General features: G+C 37.5%; 1 protein-coding gene across 5 annotated transcripts in view; it reads right to left on the minus strand.

Annotated features, from left to right (window-relative positions):
• Positions 1–20185, minus strand: part of FBXW11 (F-box and WD repeat domain containing 11) — a 121788-nt gene that overhangs the window by 80758 nt on the left and 20845 nt on the right. For 2 of the 5 annotated variants that reach the window (XM_026510965.4, XM_026510963.4), the window contains exon 2: positions 214–315. The exons of the other annotated variants lie outside the window; for them this stretch is intronic. In XM_026510965.4, coding sequence (XP_026366750.1) covers positions 214–315 — 102 coding nt within the window. The remainder of the gene's footprint in view (positions 1–213; positions 316–20185) is intronic. 5 annotated transcript variants of the gene reach the window in all.

The raw sequence follows: 20185 nt of genomic DNA on the forward strand, positions 1-20185 counted from the left end.
AGTAGAACTGGGCCCAGCCAAAGACCCATTTTCTCAGAGAGGCCCCTCTTGGTACTAAGTCCTCCGTGTGGGGCACCCAGGCTGGAGAAAAGCAGAGGGTTACACAGAACATTTAGCAGACTTAACATTGGATTAAACACACTACTGCAAGTTTCAACAAATGTTCATGGCATACGTAAAAAACACATTTACAACAAGAAAGAAGAGAGGCACCTGGAGACATCTGACACTGGGCATGCTCTGCAGGCAACTCAGTGCGCACATGCTCTCTACCAGGTTGGCGCAGCCTAGCCACAAAGACCTTGGCACAGAACACTGCAGGATGACAAAAAGGAAGGAAGAGAAGAAGCAGTTAGAGGCCGCAACAAATCACTCCTTCACACAGGCAACTTGAATGTTAGTTGGGCAGGGGATGCACCCTTGGCAGTCTGGAGGTCAGGGATGGTGGTCCCAGACAACTTACTGAAACCCTGGGAGAGGGCCCACTTTCTGTCCTACAGAAAGGAGGTTTCTGCTGCCAACCACTAACTCCTCAGGACACAGTGAACAGAATCAAGAGGGAGACAGAGAATGTTTAAATGAAAACCCACTAAAGGGAACTGTGAAAGTCTGAATGCACAACAAGATTAGTGGTAAGATTGTGACTATAACTTAATAAAAATAACAGTTTCTAGTCTGAGTCATATAATTATAACTGCCATCATTACACCACCTACTATGTGCCAGGGACTTTAAATGTGTTTTCTAATTCCCACGCCACAGTAAAGAAAAGGAGGCTCAGAGGTTAAATCATTTGCACAAGGACACACAGCGAAGGAGGGGAGAGCAAGAATTTCAAACCTTAGTTTGTCTGCTATTAAACCCACATTAATTTTACAAGACTATGATGCTTCTATTGTAAAAACTTTGATCATCTGAATTTTTATCATGTAGATACAGTTTTGTACTTCCCTAAGTAAAATCACAGGACACCTAGAGACATAAGGCAAAAGGAATAAGAAAGATGAGTGATAGATTGATAGGTAACAGGCAATAAAAGAGCTGATTAAAAACATATCTGATTTTTCAGTGAAAACCACATCTCTGCCTTCCCAAAGAAAAAACTCTGCAATATGATGATTTTAATTTTAGACTTTGTTTACAAAGTTCATTTGACACAAGTAAGAACTTAAAGGCTTATTTCATTTACCCATTCCCATTCTCTAAAAGCTTACTGGTTTTAAGGGAATTAAGAAAAAAGAAAAAATATAAAAATGAACATATGTATTGTGGCTAGTATTTTTAAGCCATTAGATTATTTATGGTATTCAGTAAGTACTTTTTCTTCAGATCTAAGGTCAATTAGTTTACTATGGCAAAAACAATAACCACGCAAAAAAAAAAAAATTTTTTTTTTTAACTGAAGGTGGGTGTTTGGATTTAACCAAAATACTCCAGAAGTGTCAGACTCAACATCATAAACTTGTTTATCTTAGTTATAATTAGGATGGTCAGACATCCTCATTTGCCTTGGACAGTCCATGTTTACGCTTGTTGTTCCAGCATAACGTTCATTCTCAAAAGCGTTCTGATTTGGGAGACAAATTCTGTGGTCATCCCAATTCTAATATAAACAAAGACAGCTATGCTTGAAATCAAATAGACCTGGGCTCCTATCCAGCATCTGCCACTTACTAGTTATATCTCACCTATAATTTAACTAGAGTGTTGAGATTATTTATTTATTTACTCATTTATTTATTTTAAAGAAGGCTCCTCACCCGGCGTGGAACCCAACGGGGTGCTTGAATTCACAACCCTGAGATTAAGACCTGAGCTGAGATCAAGAGTCAGATGCTTAACCGCTTAACCAACTGAGCCACCCAGGCGTCCCAAATATTGAGATTATTTAGAAAAAGCATTTAAAGAATACAAAACCAGAGGAATCAAATGGAATAAAAAATTGAGCAGCTTTTTGGTAACAACCATATGTTTCCAAAATGTGTCTTTACTGCAAAGTTTACCATAGCCTATATAGAAATACATCCCTGATCCTCCAGGGATCCATATTTTGTTACCCCAACACTTTCACAGAGTGCCACGAAAGATGCTGAATAAATGTTTGTATAATAATATAATGAAAACAGCTGCCATTTATCAACCTCTTGTTATATGCTAGACAACTGAAAGAGTAACCCCCCAGAAAAACTTTTTTTTTCCTACAAAAACTCTTTTAAGAGAAGTATTACTCCATTTTACAGATGAGGAATCCAAGGATCAGTAAAGGAGTGCTTGATTTATTGAAACAGCAGCTTGAAAATTAGGACTAGAAGTTAATCCTGCCTGACTCTAAACAAATCTGTTTTTTTTACACTAAAACAAACTCTATCCAGGGATATCTAGCAAATGCTTATTGAAAGAGTACTTACATCAGTATGCATCAGAAGCAGATGGGCAGAGAAAAAGGCCCAGACACATAACATTTGTATACATTGCTTACATTGATTATTTTAAATTAAATAAATTCCCAACACCTCCATAGTTCAATTTTTAAGTTTCCTTTTTGGAATTTTGTAATTATCCAAATCACAGAATCACTCAGATCTGAGAAAGGAGTTTAAAGATTACACTTGGATTCAACAACTGATACCAAATTAACACCAGAGTTCACCTGCAAATCAATTTTCATTTATTCCACAGAAACAGGTTCCCTCTGCAAGATTTAATATGTATTTGACTTAAATAGTAAAACTATGAAGGCATAAGAATTCTATACACTGATTAGATTCTCCTAATGCCTTGGGATCCAAAACTTAAAAAAAAAAATAAGCACACACATTTTCATATTTAATAAAGTTTTTTTTTAATTTATCTGACAGAGATAGAGACAGCCAGTGAGAGAGGGAACACAAGCAGGGGGAGTGGGAGAGGAAGAAGCAAGCTCATAGCAGAGGAGCCTGATGTGGGGCTCGATCCCATAACGCCGGGATCACGCCCTGAGTTGAAGGCAGACGCTTAACTGCTGTGCCACCCAGGCGCCCCATATTTTCATATTTAATAAACCAAAGAATCATACAGAACTGGAAGACAATTTAGTCTGTACTTCCACCCCTGATTTTAGAAGAAACTAAAGTCCAAAGAAGAAAAATAATGATCTTCCCAAAGTTTCCTAACCATCTAATTACCTAATACTTAAAAATGTATGGAAAAGAACACAAAGAAAATTTTCTGAAAACTTAATTTCACCATTTATTACAAATGTTTTTAAAAGCTTGATATTGAAATTGTATATTCAGGAAAAGAGAAGAAGCGTCTCAAGATCTAATTTTCAAGAATTTATAATATCTATGAAAGACACTGTGGGGTACAGAGAGTGATGCCAGTATTTATTAAAGGTATTAGAACTTCTTTACTGTCATACTCAATTACCTTGAAGCTAAGAAACCAACCACAGCGTTGAAAAACAGTCTTTACACAACAAAAAATGCCACTCTAGGAAATATACCCATCTTTTAATAAGGATGTACCTGCTAGTTTAAACAAGGCTCCTCTTAAGTGTAATGAACCAAGAAGACATTGATCTAATTTGAAAACAGTGGATAAAAACAAAAGTTCCACATTTATCAACCTAAGAGCATTAAAACACAGCTAGGACCACAGCAGTAACTGATTCTTGAAGCTTCTAATTTTAAATTTAGGGACCTGGTTGGAAACTTATGTTGACTTGTGGAATAACTATTATCTATCATTCTTTAACAGAATAATGTAAAGATTTCTTCATGTTAGCTATATTCACAAGGTAGACTATTTTGTCTCCTTTTTTTAAAGATAACTGGTTTCTCTTTAAACTTGAGGAACACTAGCTCGTTATTAAAATATGTCTCAAAAACTTACCCTAACACTGTGGGTATTTACTAATTTTAACAAATGCTTATTGACCTACTTATTAAGCCGACAACAATACAAACTAAGCCTCTTTCCTCTTGAGACTTCAGCCTCAAGCTCACAATGGGGACACTTAAGAGAGGCCTCTCTGGGGGAGAAAACCCCCAAGAAATGTTTGCTCTGATTTCACATTTAACTACCTGTAATGACTAGTATTCTAATTTAGAATTATTCATAAGGAATAAGAAATGCTTCATACAGGATTCTAATATTAACAGCAAATACCCAATTAGATTGATTATATTTGCAGGTTCTATGGCCAAAGAAAATAGCATTAGTGTCAAGGAAACTGATAGTGTTTATTCATTTTGTCATACCCACTGTACAATCAAAAACCAAAATCAGGGCCACCATGCTGAGAAACACTGTAAATCAGTAAAGACAAGAAGAATAATAGCTTTTGGCATTTTTCAAAAGCAAAAAGTTATTAAAAGAGGTAGGAGAGAAATGTCCTAGGCTCTCTTTCTATTGCCATAGGAACCACAAATCAAAAGGAAAAAGTGGTTGCAGGCACCTTGTCTTCTAATTGGCTGGCTTGAAGGAGAACTCACAAAAGCTAACTCTGGTCTGTTTCTAGATGGGATTGTTTTGAATATCCTGCCCTGATTCCTTCACAAAGAGGCAATTCTTTTAAAAGCTACCCAAAGAGGTATTTTACGTCAATCTCTCTCTAATGTCACTCTGATTCAGAAATATGCCTTATTTTCTATATATTTATAAATATAAATTTAGGGGTTTCCTACACATCACCTAAATTTTTTCTTTACACCACCTCCCACAGAATCATTACCAACCTCATCTAACTCCTGCCATCATGTTTGAGATAACGGAGTGGCTTAAATACTATTCCATTCAACGAACAACTTATCTGAACGTACATCTGCAGACAGAAAAGCGATTAAGACATTCTCTCTTGTCCAGGAGTTCACGGGAGGAAATTTTGAGAATGTGCAGTGTAACACACACACACACACACACACACACACACACACACACAAAATAGACTTAACCCACCCAAAGGAGGATGCCTGAACTAAGCCATAAAGGATGAGTAGGAGGCAGCCCGGGTAAAAAGAGAAAGAAAGACATTCCAGGCAGAATAAATAGCATAAGCAAAGCCAAAGAGCTAAGAAATGGCACATCCTACTCAAGGATATGCAATTAATTTAGCATTACTAAAGTATTTCAGTATGAGATGGGGAAAGCTGAGAGGCCAAATCACAGAGGTCTTTCATAAACCATTCTATCAAACTTGGGACTTCATTCTGTAGACAACAGTTCTTATCCTGTGTGCTACATCTATAGCTCACCAGTAAACAACCAATCCTTCCAAAGCGTGTAGTCCCATTTACCAGCAACATGCCCAAGAGCTTTTCTCAGCAACTCAGCATACATACTGTTTCAACCCTATCTGTCAAAGGGATAGAAGCAGGTCATGCAGCATACTGGCAAGTGTTAGGACGAGGTCCTTAGACTAAAAGTCAGGGACAAAGCAAAATATCAAGCTAAAGCCAAGCTAACTCAAGCCAGCATCAAAGAAAGACCTTTGGCAGTTGGAGAAAAAAATGCTGAAGAGAAGTTAGAAACAGAGGTCTCTTGGAGAATCTAACAAGACAGTCTCTCATTTTTATTTTACAACCAAAACAAATTTCTTTCAGCCAGGCTACAAAGAGTAGATACAAGGGCCGGCACTTACCTTTGGAAGTACATGTCTAAAGTCAATTTTCATGCCCAGTCTAGGTACTTTTTTTTTCCAATAAAACTTCTACCATGCCCTACTGATAGGATATAAAACAAACAGTGCCGTGATAATGAAATGGGGGTTATCAAATAAGAGAAGAAGCAAAATACAAGGTCCATTTTATGGTTACTATTTGGCCATAATACTCTCCACTGGGAATCTCTATCCAGGAGTGGGGATTTGGTCCTGAAGCATCATACAACAGACAAGCTCAAGGAGATTATGTAACTCCAGCTCTCTAAACCTGAGTGTGCAAGCTACAGAGTATCCATGCTTCTAGGTGGAGGCCCTCTTCATCGCAAAGCAAATAAAGCAAATATTAAAATTCATCCAAATCAGGAACTATCCCTATTATGTCTGAATTCTCAGACTGCTGTTTTTCAAGCAGCAGCAGTAGTTGTAATGACAATAGGGCCACAGAAGCTTTCAAAAGCATCTCCTAAGATGCAGAAGCCTAGGCTTCTGCTGTTAAAATGTTTGACGGCAACCTATAAGAAAGAGTAAAATGCTTTTAAAATCAAGAACCATAATACAATAATCAGGTTGTAGAATAAAAGTTAAAACACAAGTTAAAGGCATTCTCCAAAGCTTTTTAAAGAACTGAATATCCTCCATGTGTGAAAGACTTTCTTTTCCTTATAATGGTATTTTGTTATGGCAGAATTTGACGGTAACCATGTGACATATAACCACGGTAACCATGTTGACATATAACCAAGGAAGTTACTGCTTTAATTCTGAGCAACTGCAGGGTAGAACCACGTATTTGTAGATAATACACCACAGAGCATTTTCAGGCTGGGGATATATGTTCAAAGAAGAAAAGTGTATGTGGAACAGGAGGCAGTGGAAGGAGGAAAGAAAAAAGAAGGGTAAGAGTGAGGAAAACTGATACTATCTGTAAGTTTTAGAGCTTCAAACATCATCAAACAGTAGTGAGATCAGGACTCAAAACCAGAGCCCAAACTTTCCATAAATCCTATAGTAATTTAAAAAACAAATCTTTCAATGTCCAATTACCTCATCTTGAATGATTATCTAAGATGAGATACCAGCACCTGAAGCTAATAAAATTAAAATGGATCTTTGCAGTTATCTTTGGTAGACGGATGAAGGTAATTTTTTTGAATTTTTATCCATTCATATTTTCTGATTTTTCTCCAATGAATACCTAGTACTTATGATAATAGTTTAATACTACATTGCATAATTTTAAGTGATGCTTTATTTTAACTGCATAAGTAATTATATAAGTTGTTATACATTATAAATAGTAATTTGACAACTTAAATAAAAACAAATTCTTTTCCCAAGAATTAGTTGAGTCCATCATTAAAACAACTGTCTTTTAAAATGTGTCAAGATGCTGGAATGCTAGAAAAATATTTTACCTAGTGACCCTCAAAAATAGCAGTAAATCTCCAGTGGTAACACCTTAGTCCTGAGTAACTCCAAAGGAAAAGAATTATCCTTGTCCACTTCACAACTACCACTGAGGATTCAAAAACGTCACCAGGTTTTTAGAGCTCTCGCAGAAGCTTTTGGAAAGGAGGATTAGATATATGGGGGGGGGGGGGGGGAGAAAAATCTCTATTCTAAGCAGCATGACAGAGAACAGGATGTAACAAAATAAATCTATTTCCGGCAGAGCCACATGGGTCCTCGGCTGTACTAGGCCCAGTCTGAGATTCAGCTGCCAAAAAGGAACAGATTCCCCCAGCAAGCTCCAGGTCAGATCAGTCTGAACCCAATCCCAAAAGGGTTTACACCAAGATCCACAAATCCTGAGACTGGAGAAAATTAAACAGTTAAATTAAGTACAACTGAGCCTCTGTCAATTAGCATCTGTGGTCCAAAGAGGAAGGTTATTCAGAACTAGGGGAGACCACTAAACTATAAGCTTAATCTCAGTTTCAATGAAAATGATAAAAGTAAATGAAAGTTTACAAAAAAGGATAAACTGGGAGGGGGATGCACATTCATATTTCATATTTCGGTGTGCCTACTGTGCGCCACACACTGTACAACTATTGTGATCTCATTAACTCTCACATCACCTCTGGCCAAACTGGTACCTTAGCTTTAAAGAGGAAGAAACTGAGGACCAGACACAGCAAATAACTTGCCAGAGGTCACAAGTAGAGGATTTGCAATTCTGACTCCAAAATCCCTACTTTCTTCCCTAAATTATACTGCGTCTCACCTCCTTCACTTGACATTAAACTCCCATGAACAGCAATTTCTTCTCATCTATTTATAAATTTTATCTACTTGTCACCCATCTATACTGCTGATGGGAGTGTAACAGGTACAACCTCTCTTGTTCAACTTGCCAATACATATCCAATACTTGAAAAACATGCACATCACTGACTCAGCGATTTCAAGTGCAGGAAATTATACTAGGGAAGAAAATAAAGACATGTCCAAAAATACAGCTAAGAAGGTGTTTATCACATCAGTCATAACAGCAAAGGAAAAAAAGGCCCAACAATAGAGATTGGTTATACAAATTATAGATCATCCAGAAGACAGAATATTGTGTCCACCAAATAAAAATCACATTGTAAGAGTATATTTATTGACCCAGAAAGAAGTTTACAATATACGGGAAGTTACAATACACTGAAAAAATTCAAGAAACATTAGGTAAATAAAGGCTACAGATCACAACTTTCATTTTGATCCCATTTTTATTTAATAAAACATAAAATATATGTAAAATACGAGAATTAAATACAGGTGATGTTTATTTTATTTGGGGGGGGGAGGTCTACTATAGATTTTCAGACCAGCTGACAGACAATGGGCAACACAGTACTCAGGTTTCTCAATCCTCTCTCCTTCAGGGTACCTCAAAACAGAATAACTGGCACTTCCACACTGTTCCTTAAGGATCTGGTCATAGCAACATGTCCCCGATTCTAGTCTATTCTCCTTCAATGAAGGTGGAGAACAGATGAGGTTAAGCTAGATATCAGAACTTGGCTGCACTGTGAGGTGACAAAGACACTAACCTAAATTCATTTCAATGCCTAAGGCTTCTAGATAGCTGAGGGTACTTAGCCAGAAAACTCTTAGGTACTGGTGTTCCATCTTATGAGGCTGCCCTTCCAAATATCTGACAATCCATACTCCAAACTGTATGCCACTCGAGAGGACTTTCACGTCAGAGAACTAAAAACTCAACTTTTGTTTTAGACAACATCTGAGCACTGAGGGACATTTGATCTCATTATCTATACCAGAGCACCAGGCCCCACTCTGAGTTAATCCAAATTCCCGTTCCTTACCATTCCAGACACGGGCCCTGGTTCAACCCTTTCCTAGTCCTTCTACCAACTCTCATGAGTCAAAAAATTCTAATCAGAGAACTTCTGAACATGTCTGCATAAGATCTGATTGACCTATGATACACTAAATCAAAATCCTTGCCCTACTTTCATGTGAGAGAGTGCAAAGTTTGCCACGATTTTAAAAGAACATGAGTACAGAAAGTGAAGTTTTTTTTTCTCTGATATAACGGATATTCTCATGTTTTCTAGGAAGAGATACCGCTTTCTGGAAGATGACTTGACTTATATCTACTCACAATGGGTCTGACTCAATTAGAGTCAGTCCACATCATAATCTTATTTTAACTTTTCATTTTAAAATGATTATTCATTCAAAAAGCCTTACTGAGCATGCCAGTACACTAACTGCTTCAACAGACAACACAAGAATTCTCAAAACCAAATATTGTGATATTAAAATTGTTTCTGGAAATAAAGCTATACTATTTCCCAGTTCACTAAAGAAGACAGCTAAATTTCTAAAAGAAATATAAAATATTTTAAAGAAATGCAGTTTCACCGCTTTAAGAGTATTAAAACTTAAACCCTACTAAGGATATTTCACAAAAACACTGAAATACCAAAAATAAAAAAAACTGCCAAAGCTCCCACCATGCTTCCTATTTCATTATTAGCTCTGAACAAGCATCTACAGAATGAGTTTATCCTACAAAGAAATCTGAATTTAAACCTTACACCATTTAAACAAGCCCTCTAATATTTTCTAAAAACTGCTCATTTCTCAAGTATATGCTTATTTTCAGAGATCTAACAAGCCCCTATCCCAAAGAAGCACACATTCCAAGTTGGCAGTCTCAATCTTTAAAATTTTATACATACACAAACACATTCTACTGTATGTTGACTTATTTAGAAAACAACGGTAATCAAAATTTTGCTTCTTTAGCTGGGAATAGCATGAAAAGTGAGTTGTCAAAGCCAACATATAAAAAGGGTACATTTTATCATCCCTTAATTAAATTTATAGCAAACTTTACACTTGCTCTACTTTCTCATATAGTCCATTGTCCTCATATCCTAGGCTGACCTTGGTTTCAAATAAGAATGAAGTTGTGTGTCTCACAATCCACTGGGCTCTGCGAACAAATGAATGTCTTTCAGGCAGAGGCTAAGGCGGCCTTAGTGAGGGATTCCTGCTGCCTGCTGCACAGCAAGGATGTCTTTGATTCCCTTCACACTGTCTGTCTCCTGCAGGCAACTGAATAAGGAGAGTTATCACCGCTTGAAGCCAGAGATTTCATTATATGCTGGAGCTGAAAGGGACTCTACAGAGCATTCTGTCCATCTTCTTAAAATGCATTTCTAGCCCAGGTCTAAATCTCTCACATCGGGCTTTTGGTGTGCATCCCCTTGAAAGCACCTAGTCTCAACAGCAGATAATTACTGCTAAACACATGTAAGGTCAACCTGCAAGTTTCAGACTCTTTTTGCAGGAGTACATATGAACATGGGTAGACTGTAACACTCTGGGAGTCCTCACACAAAGGAAGTAATGAAGTCTAAGATGGAAAGCCCAAATATAAATGTAAGAGATACTGGACTTCTTTGTCAAAAACACTATTCAACCTCACTGCTTAATAACTTTATGAATGACTCAGCTATAAGCCATCAGCCAAGATGTTCTACAAAGCACAGAACACAGATGTCACCATCATAATAAATTTTTCATTAACTCTGAGAGAATACAGAATTGAGAGGAGGATCAGAAGACAAATCTCACAGGGACATTTCCTACTGCGTTTAAGAGGAAAAATAATCCACAAGCCACGTTTCTCTATTTTTTTAAGCCACATTTCTTTTCATTGATGAGTTAAAATTCTACAAACAACAGAAACAGCTACCAAGATTGGGATGTGAATGAAAAAAACAAAAAAAGGCTGAAAGGGTGATATTACTTACTTTGAAAATAATCAAAGTCATAAACCAAAAACTGGTCTATAAACCCACAGGAAAACCTTAAAGTAGTAAGTCTTCTTCTAAAAATTGTACTTTATTCCCAGGGGCGCCTGGCTGGTTTAGTTGGTAGAGCATGCAACTCTTGATCCCAGGGTTGTTAAGTTCAAGCCCCATGCTGGGTGTGGAGATTACTTAAAAATAAAATCTTTAGGGGGCGCCTGGGTGGCTCAGTTAATTTCGGCTCAGGTCATGATCTCAGGATTGTGAGACTGAGCTCCGCGTTGGGCTCTGCACTGAAGTGTGCAGCCTGCTTCAGAGTCTTTCTCTCCCTCTCCCTCTGCCCCCAAGCTTGTAAGCTCAAGCTCTCTCTAAAAAAATAAATCTCTTTAAAATAAATTAATAAATAATAAATAAAATAATTTAAAATCTCTAAATAAAAAATTAAAAATGAAAGTAAAAATTACACTTCTTTTCCAAATAAGCTGTTTTATTTCCATAATAATTTATAAAAATAGAGTAATTAACAAGCAATTAGTAAGGGAATTTACCAATTTACAACGTAATGTTTTTAAGTTCTTACAGTGTCTGTACTTACTAGGAACTCAATAAATATTTGTTAAGTTATCAAATAATTAACATGAAAACTCCAGGAAGTTTACATGCAGAGCAAAAACTTGATTTAGGGGCCAGAGAAAAATATGTTGTAATTTTAAGGAGTTGATGGTGGACACTTTTTGGCCACATCACCTAACCACAGTGATAAATTCAGGAGTAGGCACATGTTTTAAATTGAATCCCAGGACTTCTATGGAAGCTTCAAGAAAAGAGATTCTTTTCCCGCTGAGCTTGAACATGACAGGATGAAAGTTAGAGCTACTGATGCCTTCATGCTACCACAAGGGAGAGTATGGAGCTGGTTACCAAAAGGTACCACTTTTGAGTCTGAGAAAGAAACCTGAATCCATACCTACCTCTAGATTTTTCAAATTACAAATTCCTTGTTTTGGCTTACACCAGTTTTAAGTTGGCTTTTCTGCCACTTTAACTGGAAAAATCATAACAAACCTTAAATTTTAGTTCAAATACAACAGGCAAAACTCAAAAAAGGTATGTGATATGGCCAAAGTTATAAAGACACAGTATTCTGCTGGTGAAACATTCTTAAATTCTTATTTTCTTTCCTAAGAAATCACTTTATTCTGTGGGGTGCCTGGGTGGCGCAGTCATTAAGCGTCTGCCTTCGGCTCAGGGCGTGATCCCAGCGTTCTGGGATCGAGCCCCACATCAGGCTCCTCCGCTGGGAGCCTGCTTCTTCCTCTCCCACTCCCCCTGCTTGTGTTCCCTCTCTCGCTGGCTGTCTCTCTCTCTGTCAAATAAATAAATAAAAAATCTTAAAAAAAAAAAAAAAGAAATCACTTTATTCTACTGATAAACAAAAGTATTCAAAGCTATGTGTTCCAAGAATATCTCATTCATGCTATGCCACAGATACTAGAGAAAGAAAAACCAACATAACAGGATAAACTAATCAAAACTCTAAGAAGACTGTACAAAGAAGGCACAACAGAAACAAGAGTCCTATTTTCCAATGAGCTCTGAAATCCAACACTGAGAAACCTGACCCACATCTTCATAAGCACTTCATTCCAAATAAGCAATGGGAATGACATTACCAAGTACAGACACCAAATAAATAAAAAAAACCTTAGGGAAACAAATATATCTATAATCTAAAAATAGAAAATTCCTGCAAATGGCTACAAAGAACACTACAATTACAAGCAGAGACTAATCTGTGCCCCTCTTGTAACAATTAAACTTATTCTGTGCATTTTTACATAATTTTATTCCTTCATTCATCTTATTTTCCTACATTTATTTTTCCTTTCATCTTCATTTTCCCACTTATTTTGTTTTTATCTTTCTACATTACAGGTGTGTCATTGTAATCATTCAAATTGTGGGGTAAAGTAAGATTTAAGTATATACTAACAGTAGCAAAAGTCATTACATATCAGAATTGAGAAAAAGGAGAAAACTGAAAATAAACTATAGGAATAATACTCTAATACTGATGGTCAATACCATGAACTGTGTCATCACTGTCCTCAGCAAAATTGACAAATATATGCACGCATTCCTGCAGCCAGCTCACTGTTTCACCATCTACCATGAATAGATTATGCAGTTTTAACTCGGAAAAATGTACATGCATAAGAGTTCTATGTTTCTTCAAGAATCAGCTACTTGGAAAGGATAAAGAATGTCACAAAAATAAGAAAGCACCATGGCATACTGGAAAGAGCGTGGGTTTTGTTTTGCTTTGTCTTTTGATACAGAAATACACTGAACCTGAATCCAACAAACCTCTGGATTAACTACCAATTTGCAAGAAATACCAAGAGAGAATATGCAGACATAATGAGAATGTAATCAGCCAAATCCAGAATTTGCAAAGTTACACAGAACAAAAGCCTGATCCGGCTTCTTCAATAAATACATGGCTAGAAAAAAAAAGGTGGGAGAGGCAATCTTTAAAGATTAAAAAGATTTAAGAGGCTATTAACTCTATGCAAAGCGTGAACCAAGTCTGGCTCCTGAATTGAAAAAAACAATTATTAAAAAAACATTTATGAGAAAAACAAGACAAATTCAACAGAGGGCAAGACAATATGCCTGACCAGAACTCTTCAAAACTGTCATCATCATCAAAAACAAAATCTGAGAAACTGACACAGCCAAGAAGAGCCTAAGGGTGCATGACAACCAAATGCAAGGCGGAATCCTGGGTGGGGTCCTGGAGTGGAAAAAGGACATGACGTAAAAAACCAAGGATATCTGCATAAACTAAGGACTGTAGTTAATAATAAAACATCAATATTAACCACACTGATGTAAGATAGTCACAATGGGGGAAACTGCAGGGGGAAGAAGACTATATGAAATTCTGTACTGCCTGCTCAATTTTTCTGTAAATCGAGAGTTGTTTTTAAAAAATTAAGTTTATTAATTTAAAAGCTATTTATTAGACAAGCAGGCAAAGATTAGTACTGACTATTTGATAGCAAGGAATTATTGGTAATGTTTTAGGTATAATGGAATTGTGTGCTATGTGTTTTTAATAATCTTTTGCTTAGTTTTTAAGTCCTCATCTTTTACAGATACATACTGAACCATTCGTGGATAAACGGATAAAGACAAAATGTAGATTATAGGAACATTTCCCAAAGTTTAGTATTCAAGGTGATTTTTGGTGGTACACAAAGGTGTTTTAATGTTTAATAGCCAAATGTTTAAGTATATGTTACAAAAAATATATATAACTAGCACATCAAACCCATGATTTCATAGATTTTCATTGCTTAGGGTAGGTTTTCCCTATGAAAAACTTTACTGAGGTGAGGTTCAGATCCCAGATCCAACGCTATGTGACCTTAAGTCAGTCAGCTATTTAGAGGGCTAGAGAGGAACGGCTGGCTACATGAAAGCAGGCACCCAATAAACATTAGCTGCTACGTTACTGATAAAAGCCAACCTAAAATTCCAACAAAGAGGTCATATACTAGTAGAAAAGCCTGGAACTGAAGAGAATGAGGTTAAGCCTGGAATGAAGGAGGGAAGAAAGCATGAGGACTCACAAAGGCAGTCTGGGCAGGGGTAGTCAAGGCTTTCCTTGGCCTTCTCCTCTCCATCTCCCCCAGGGACTGAGAATATGCCGCTGCCCACCTCCTAGAGTCTAGAGGCCCTGCCGCTCCTGAGCCACTGGCTCTTGAGAGTCCGAGCTACCACCAAGCACTCCCCGAACGAAGATGATAGCTAGAGGTACAGCTTCTAAAATCATCAGCAGAGTTTTTCTTTTCTTTCCCCAGGTGGGGAGGAGAAAGAACACAAGGCTTTGTAGAGACAGACAGATGATAAACAGATATAGATAAAATCACTATGCAACACTGAGGGGAAAAAAAATCCCTCCTCCATCTCCATTCCTCACATGCTAAAATGTGGAAAATAAGCCTACCATTCATTCAAAGTTATAGAAGTTAAAAGGAATAGATGTAAATCTAGCATTTAACAAGTGCTAGTTCCCTCCCTCATTACTTTGGCAGGAAGACAGAGAACTCTTGGTGAATACAAGAAATTGGAATGAAATGCACAAAAATAGTCAAGAATAGCTCTCGGACTGGATCGGTTTTGAACCAAAATAAAGGAGGAGAAATTTCTGGGGTCAGAAAGTTTGGGAAATGCTGGGAAACAAATGATTAAAATGACAATTATCAAGTCAATTTCCAAGAGGAGATTATATGAGGAATTTACCAAATTTGCTTGACCTAAGGAAGCAACTCCCAGGAATAGTGATCCTATTAGTCACACACACACACACACACACACACACACACACACACACACACACGGGAAAAGAGGGGGAGGAAAAGAAAGAAAAGAATTAGTAGTTATAGCAGTTGACAACTCCTTCAAAATGAAAGCTGAAGTATTAGCAAAATAATCTGGACAGATCAGAAGTCACTGACAGGGTTAAAAATCTGGCCAAGCGGCGGAGAGGGAAAGTAGGGATGCTTTTCGACCCCCTAAAAGGAGTTTCTAGTGGTGACAGCTTAAACTTCAGGATCAAGCCTTTTAAAATTAAGAGATGATACTGAAACTAAAAACACAAAGGCATTTAAGGAACAAATGTATTCATTTTTAAAGTAAATATAAACTTCTGATACAAGATGGTAATTCTTATTTGCCCTCCGAAATTTATTCCCTCATTCACCTGGGCAGCTGTAAGGCATGCACTGTACTAGATGCTGGGAATATGCTATGAGCTGAATATGACATGACAGACATGATCCCTGTCCCCAGAGACATTACTTTCTAATAAAAGAGCTGTCTAGTGGGGGATTATGCAAACATTTATTAATTACAATTATGTTAATAGCAGCGAAGGAAAAGAACGGAGTGCTGTAAGAATATGACAAGGGAATCTAACCTGTAGGGGTACCTAGGGGACCCAGACACAACCCCTGAAGAACTGATGCTTGAACTCAGCTCTAAAGGACAAGCAAGCATTAATCAAGCCAGAAAGGAAGACAGGGTGAAGCCTTCCAGATAACAAATAACAGATGACAATGCTTGTTAGCTCAAGGCATTGGAGGAAGGGGTGGGGGAATCACTATGATTAAGTGCAGAAAGCTAGAGTGAAAAAAAAACGACAAAAAAAAAAAAAACCAGGCAAGATTTCGGAGGGAAATAGAGGTGTTAAGGTTGGGATTTCTGATTGGTGCACCTGAAATCATCAAAGGAATGTCAAAATAAAAGACAATCTACATTGGTACTGGAAACCTGGCTAGGAGGAGGATGCCTTCCACAAATACAGGACATTTCAAGGAATTTCTATAAATACAAAAAAAGAAAAAACTGGCGTGGAAATAGGGTTCACTGAATGTAAACAAAGAAAAACCTACCTAAAAAGTGAGTGAAATTCCCAGCAGAACCTCACCTCCTAGCTCAAAGAAGGCTAATAAGGAGTGAGTGTCCTTGAAGCAATGAGTAAGGCCAAACATGACGGATCCCTAAGTACTTCATAAAGAGGATCTGGAGCCAGGGTCTGGCCAGAACAGGGACTGGCTTTAAGCCTGCCACAGTACACTGAGTAAAGAAAATAATTCTGCAGCTGGCTTCTACCAAAAGTGGCCATTTTGATCACAAAAAGGCAACACTGTCCCAGCCACAACAAACTCAGAAGTTCCTCACCCTGGTGACTTCCTTCCGCCACCTGCCCCCAAAACACCCAGATTTAAATCAAGAGAGTACAACTACAGCTATTCCACACATTTCCCTTTCTCACAAAAGAAACATAAATAGCCACAAACATCATAATATATCCAATATCACTAGTAATTCCAGAAATAACTTGTTAAATTCTTTAACCAAATTGGTATTATTATTTTTTTTATTAGGTTTTTTTTTTTAATTTATTTATTTTTTTTTTAAATGATTTTTTATTATATTATGTTAGTCACCATACAGTACATCCCCGGTTTCCGATGTAAGGCTCGATGATTCATTAGTTGTGTATAACACCCAGTGCACCATGCAATACGTGCCCTCCTTACTACCCATCACCGGTCTATCCCATTCCCCCACACCCCTCCCCTCTGAAGTCCTCAGTTTGTTTCTCATAGTCCATAGTCTCTCATGTTTCATTCCCCCTTCTGATTACCCCCCCCTTTCTTTATCCCTTTCTTCCCCTACTGATCATCCTAGTTCTTATGTTCCATAGATGAGAGAAATCATATGATAGTTGTCTTTCTCTGCTTGACTTATTTCACTTAGCACTATCTCCTCCAGTGCTGTCCATGTTGTAGCAAATGTTGAGAACTCGTTCTTTCTGATAGCTGAGTAATATTCCATTGTATATATGGACCACAACTTCTTAATCCAGTCATCTGTTGAAGGGCATCTCGGCTCCTTCCACGATTTAGCTATTGTGGACACTGCTGCTATGAACATTGGGGTGCATATGGCCCTTCTCTTCACTACGTCTGTATCTTTGGGGTAAATACCCAGTAGTGCAATGGCTGGATCATAGGGTAGCTCAATTTTTAACTTTTTAAGGGACCTCCACACTGTTTTCCAGAGTGGCTGTACCAACTTGCATTCCCACCAACAATGTAGGAGGGATCCCCTTTCTCCACATCCTCTCCAGCAATTGTTGTTTCTTGCCTTGTCTATTTTTGCCATTCTAACTGGCGTAAGGTGGTATCTCAGTGTGGTTTTGATTTGAATTTCCTTTATGGCTAATGATTTTGAACATTTTTTCATGTGTCTGTTAGCCATTTGTATGTCTTCATTGGAAAAGTGTCTGTTCATATCTTCTGCCCATTTTTTGATTTGTTTATTTGTTTCTCGTGTATTGAGTTTGAGAAGTTCTTTGTAGATCTTGGATACCAGTCCTTTATCTGTAGTGTCATTTGCAAATATATTCTCCCATTCCGTGGGCTGCCTCTTAGTTTTTCTGACTGTTTCCTTGGCTGTGCAGAAACTTTTAATCTTGATGAAGTCCCATAAATTCATTTTATCTTTTGTTTCTCTTGCCTTTGGGATGTGTCATGAAAAAAGTTGCTTTGGCCGATGTCGTAGAGGTTGTTGCCTATGTTCTCCTCTAGAATTTTGATGGATTCCTGTCTCACATTGAGGTCTTTCATCCATTTGGAGTTTATTTTTGTGTATGGTGTGAGATAGTGGTCAAGTTTCATTCTTTTGCATGTAGCTGTCCAATTTTCCCAGCACCATTTATTGAAGAGACTGTCTTTTTCCCACCGGATGTTTTTTCCTGCTTTATCAAATATTAGTTGCCCAAAGAGCCGAGGGTCCATTTCTGGGCTCTCTATTCTGTTCCATTGGTCTATGTGTCTGTTTTTGTGCCAGTACCATGCTGTCTTTGTGATCACAGCTTTGTAGTACAGCTCGAAATCCGGCATTGTGATGCCCCCAGCTTTGTTTTTCCTTTTCAACAGCTCCTTGGAGATTCGGGGCCTTTTCTGTTTCCATACAAATTTAAGGACTGTTTGTTCCAGTTCTTTGAAAAATGTCCTTGGTATTTTGATCGGGATAGCATTGAAAGTGTAGATTGCTCTGGGTAGCATGGACATTTTAACTATGTTAATTCTTCCGATCCATGAGCATGGAATATCTTTCCATCTTTTTATGTCTTCCTCAATGTCTTTCAAGAGTGATTTATAGTTTCTAGAATATAGGTCCTTTACATCTCTGGTTAAGTTAATTCCAAGGTAACGTATGGTTTTTGGTGCTATTGTAAATGGGATGGATTCCCTAATTTCTCTTTCTTCGGTCTCGTTATTCGTGTATAGAAATGCAACTGATTTCTGAGCATTTATTTTGTATCCCGCCACGTTACTGAATTGCTCTATAACTTCTAATAATTTGGGAGTGGCTTCTTTTGGGTTTTCCATATAGAGTATCATGTCATCTGCAAAGAGAGACATTTTGACTTCTTCTTTGCCAATTTGAATACCTTTGATCCCTTTTTGTCGTCTGATTGCTGTTGCAAGGACTTCTAGTACTATGTTGAATAATAGTGGCGAGAGTGGGCATCCTTGTCGGGTTCCTGATCTTAAGGGAAAGGCTTCCAGCTTTTCTCCATTGAGAATAATATTTGCAGTAGGCTTTTCATAGATGGCTTTTATGAGATTGAGAAATGTACCTTCTATTCCTACACTCTGAAGGGTTTTAATCAGGAAAGGATGCTGTATTTTGTCAAATGCTTTTTCGGCATCGATTGAGAGGATCATATGGTTCCTGAGTCTTTTCTTGTTGATATGATGTATCACGCTGATTGATTTGCGAATATTGAACCACGCTTGCATCCCAGGTATGAATCCCACTTGATCGTGATGGATAATCCTTTTAATGTACTGTTGGATTCTATTAGCAAGTATCTTGTTGAGGATTTTGGCGTCCATATTCATTAGGGAAATCGGTCTGTAATTCTCCTTTTTGAGGGGGTCTTTGCCTGGTTTGGGGATCAAGGTAATATTGGCCTCATAGAATGAGTTTGGTAGCTTTCCTTATGTTTCTATTTTTTGAAATAGCTTTAGGAGAATAGGTATTATTTCTTCTTTGAATGTTTGGTAGAATTCCCCAGGAAAACCGTCCGGGCCTGGAGTTTTGTTATTTGGAAGGTTGTTTATCACTGACTCAATTTCTTCATAATTAATTGGCCTGTTTAAGGAATCAATTTCTTCCGGTTTCAATCTTGGTAGTTTATAGGTTTCCAGGAAGGATTCCATCTCTTCCAGATTGCTTAGTTTATTGGCATATAGCTGTTGATAAAAATTTCTAATAATCCTTCCAATTTCAATGGTGCTCGTCGTGACCTCTCCTTTTTCATTCATAATTTTAATAATCTGGGTCCTTTCTCTTTTCTTTTGGATAAGTCTTGCCAGTGGTCTGTCAATTTTATTGATTCTCTCAAAGAACCAGCTTCTAGTCCTGTTGATCTGCTCTACTGTACTTCTGGTTTCTGCTTGATTGATTTCAGCTCTGGTATTATTTTTTAATTAATATTCTAAAAAGGCCTAAACATGGAGAAAACAGCACTTTTATAGAGAGAATATGGTCTGTTGTTTCATGTTCATATAAGTAACAGAAAGTGAGTAAACTTTTGGCCATATAAAATACACATGTTCTTAAAAATTCCATCGATTCTACCCCTTAAAAATTATCCCAAGATAATACTCACAGATGT

Source organism: Ursus arctos, unplaced genomic scaffold (genome assembly GCF_023065955.2).
Source record: "Ursus arctos isolate Adak ecotype North America unplaced genomic scaffold, UrsArc2.0 scaffold_15, whole genome shotgun sequence".
In the NCBI taxonomy this organism is placed as follows: Eukaryota; Metazoa; Chordata; class Mammalia; order Carnivora; family Ursidae; genus Ursus; species Ursus arctos.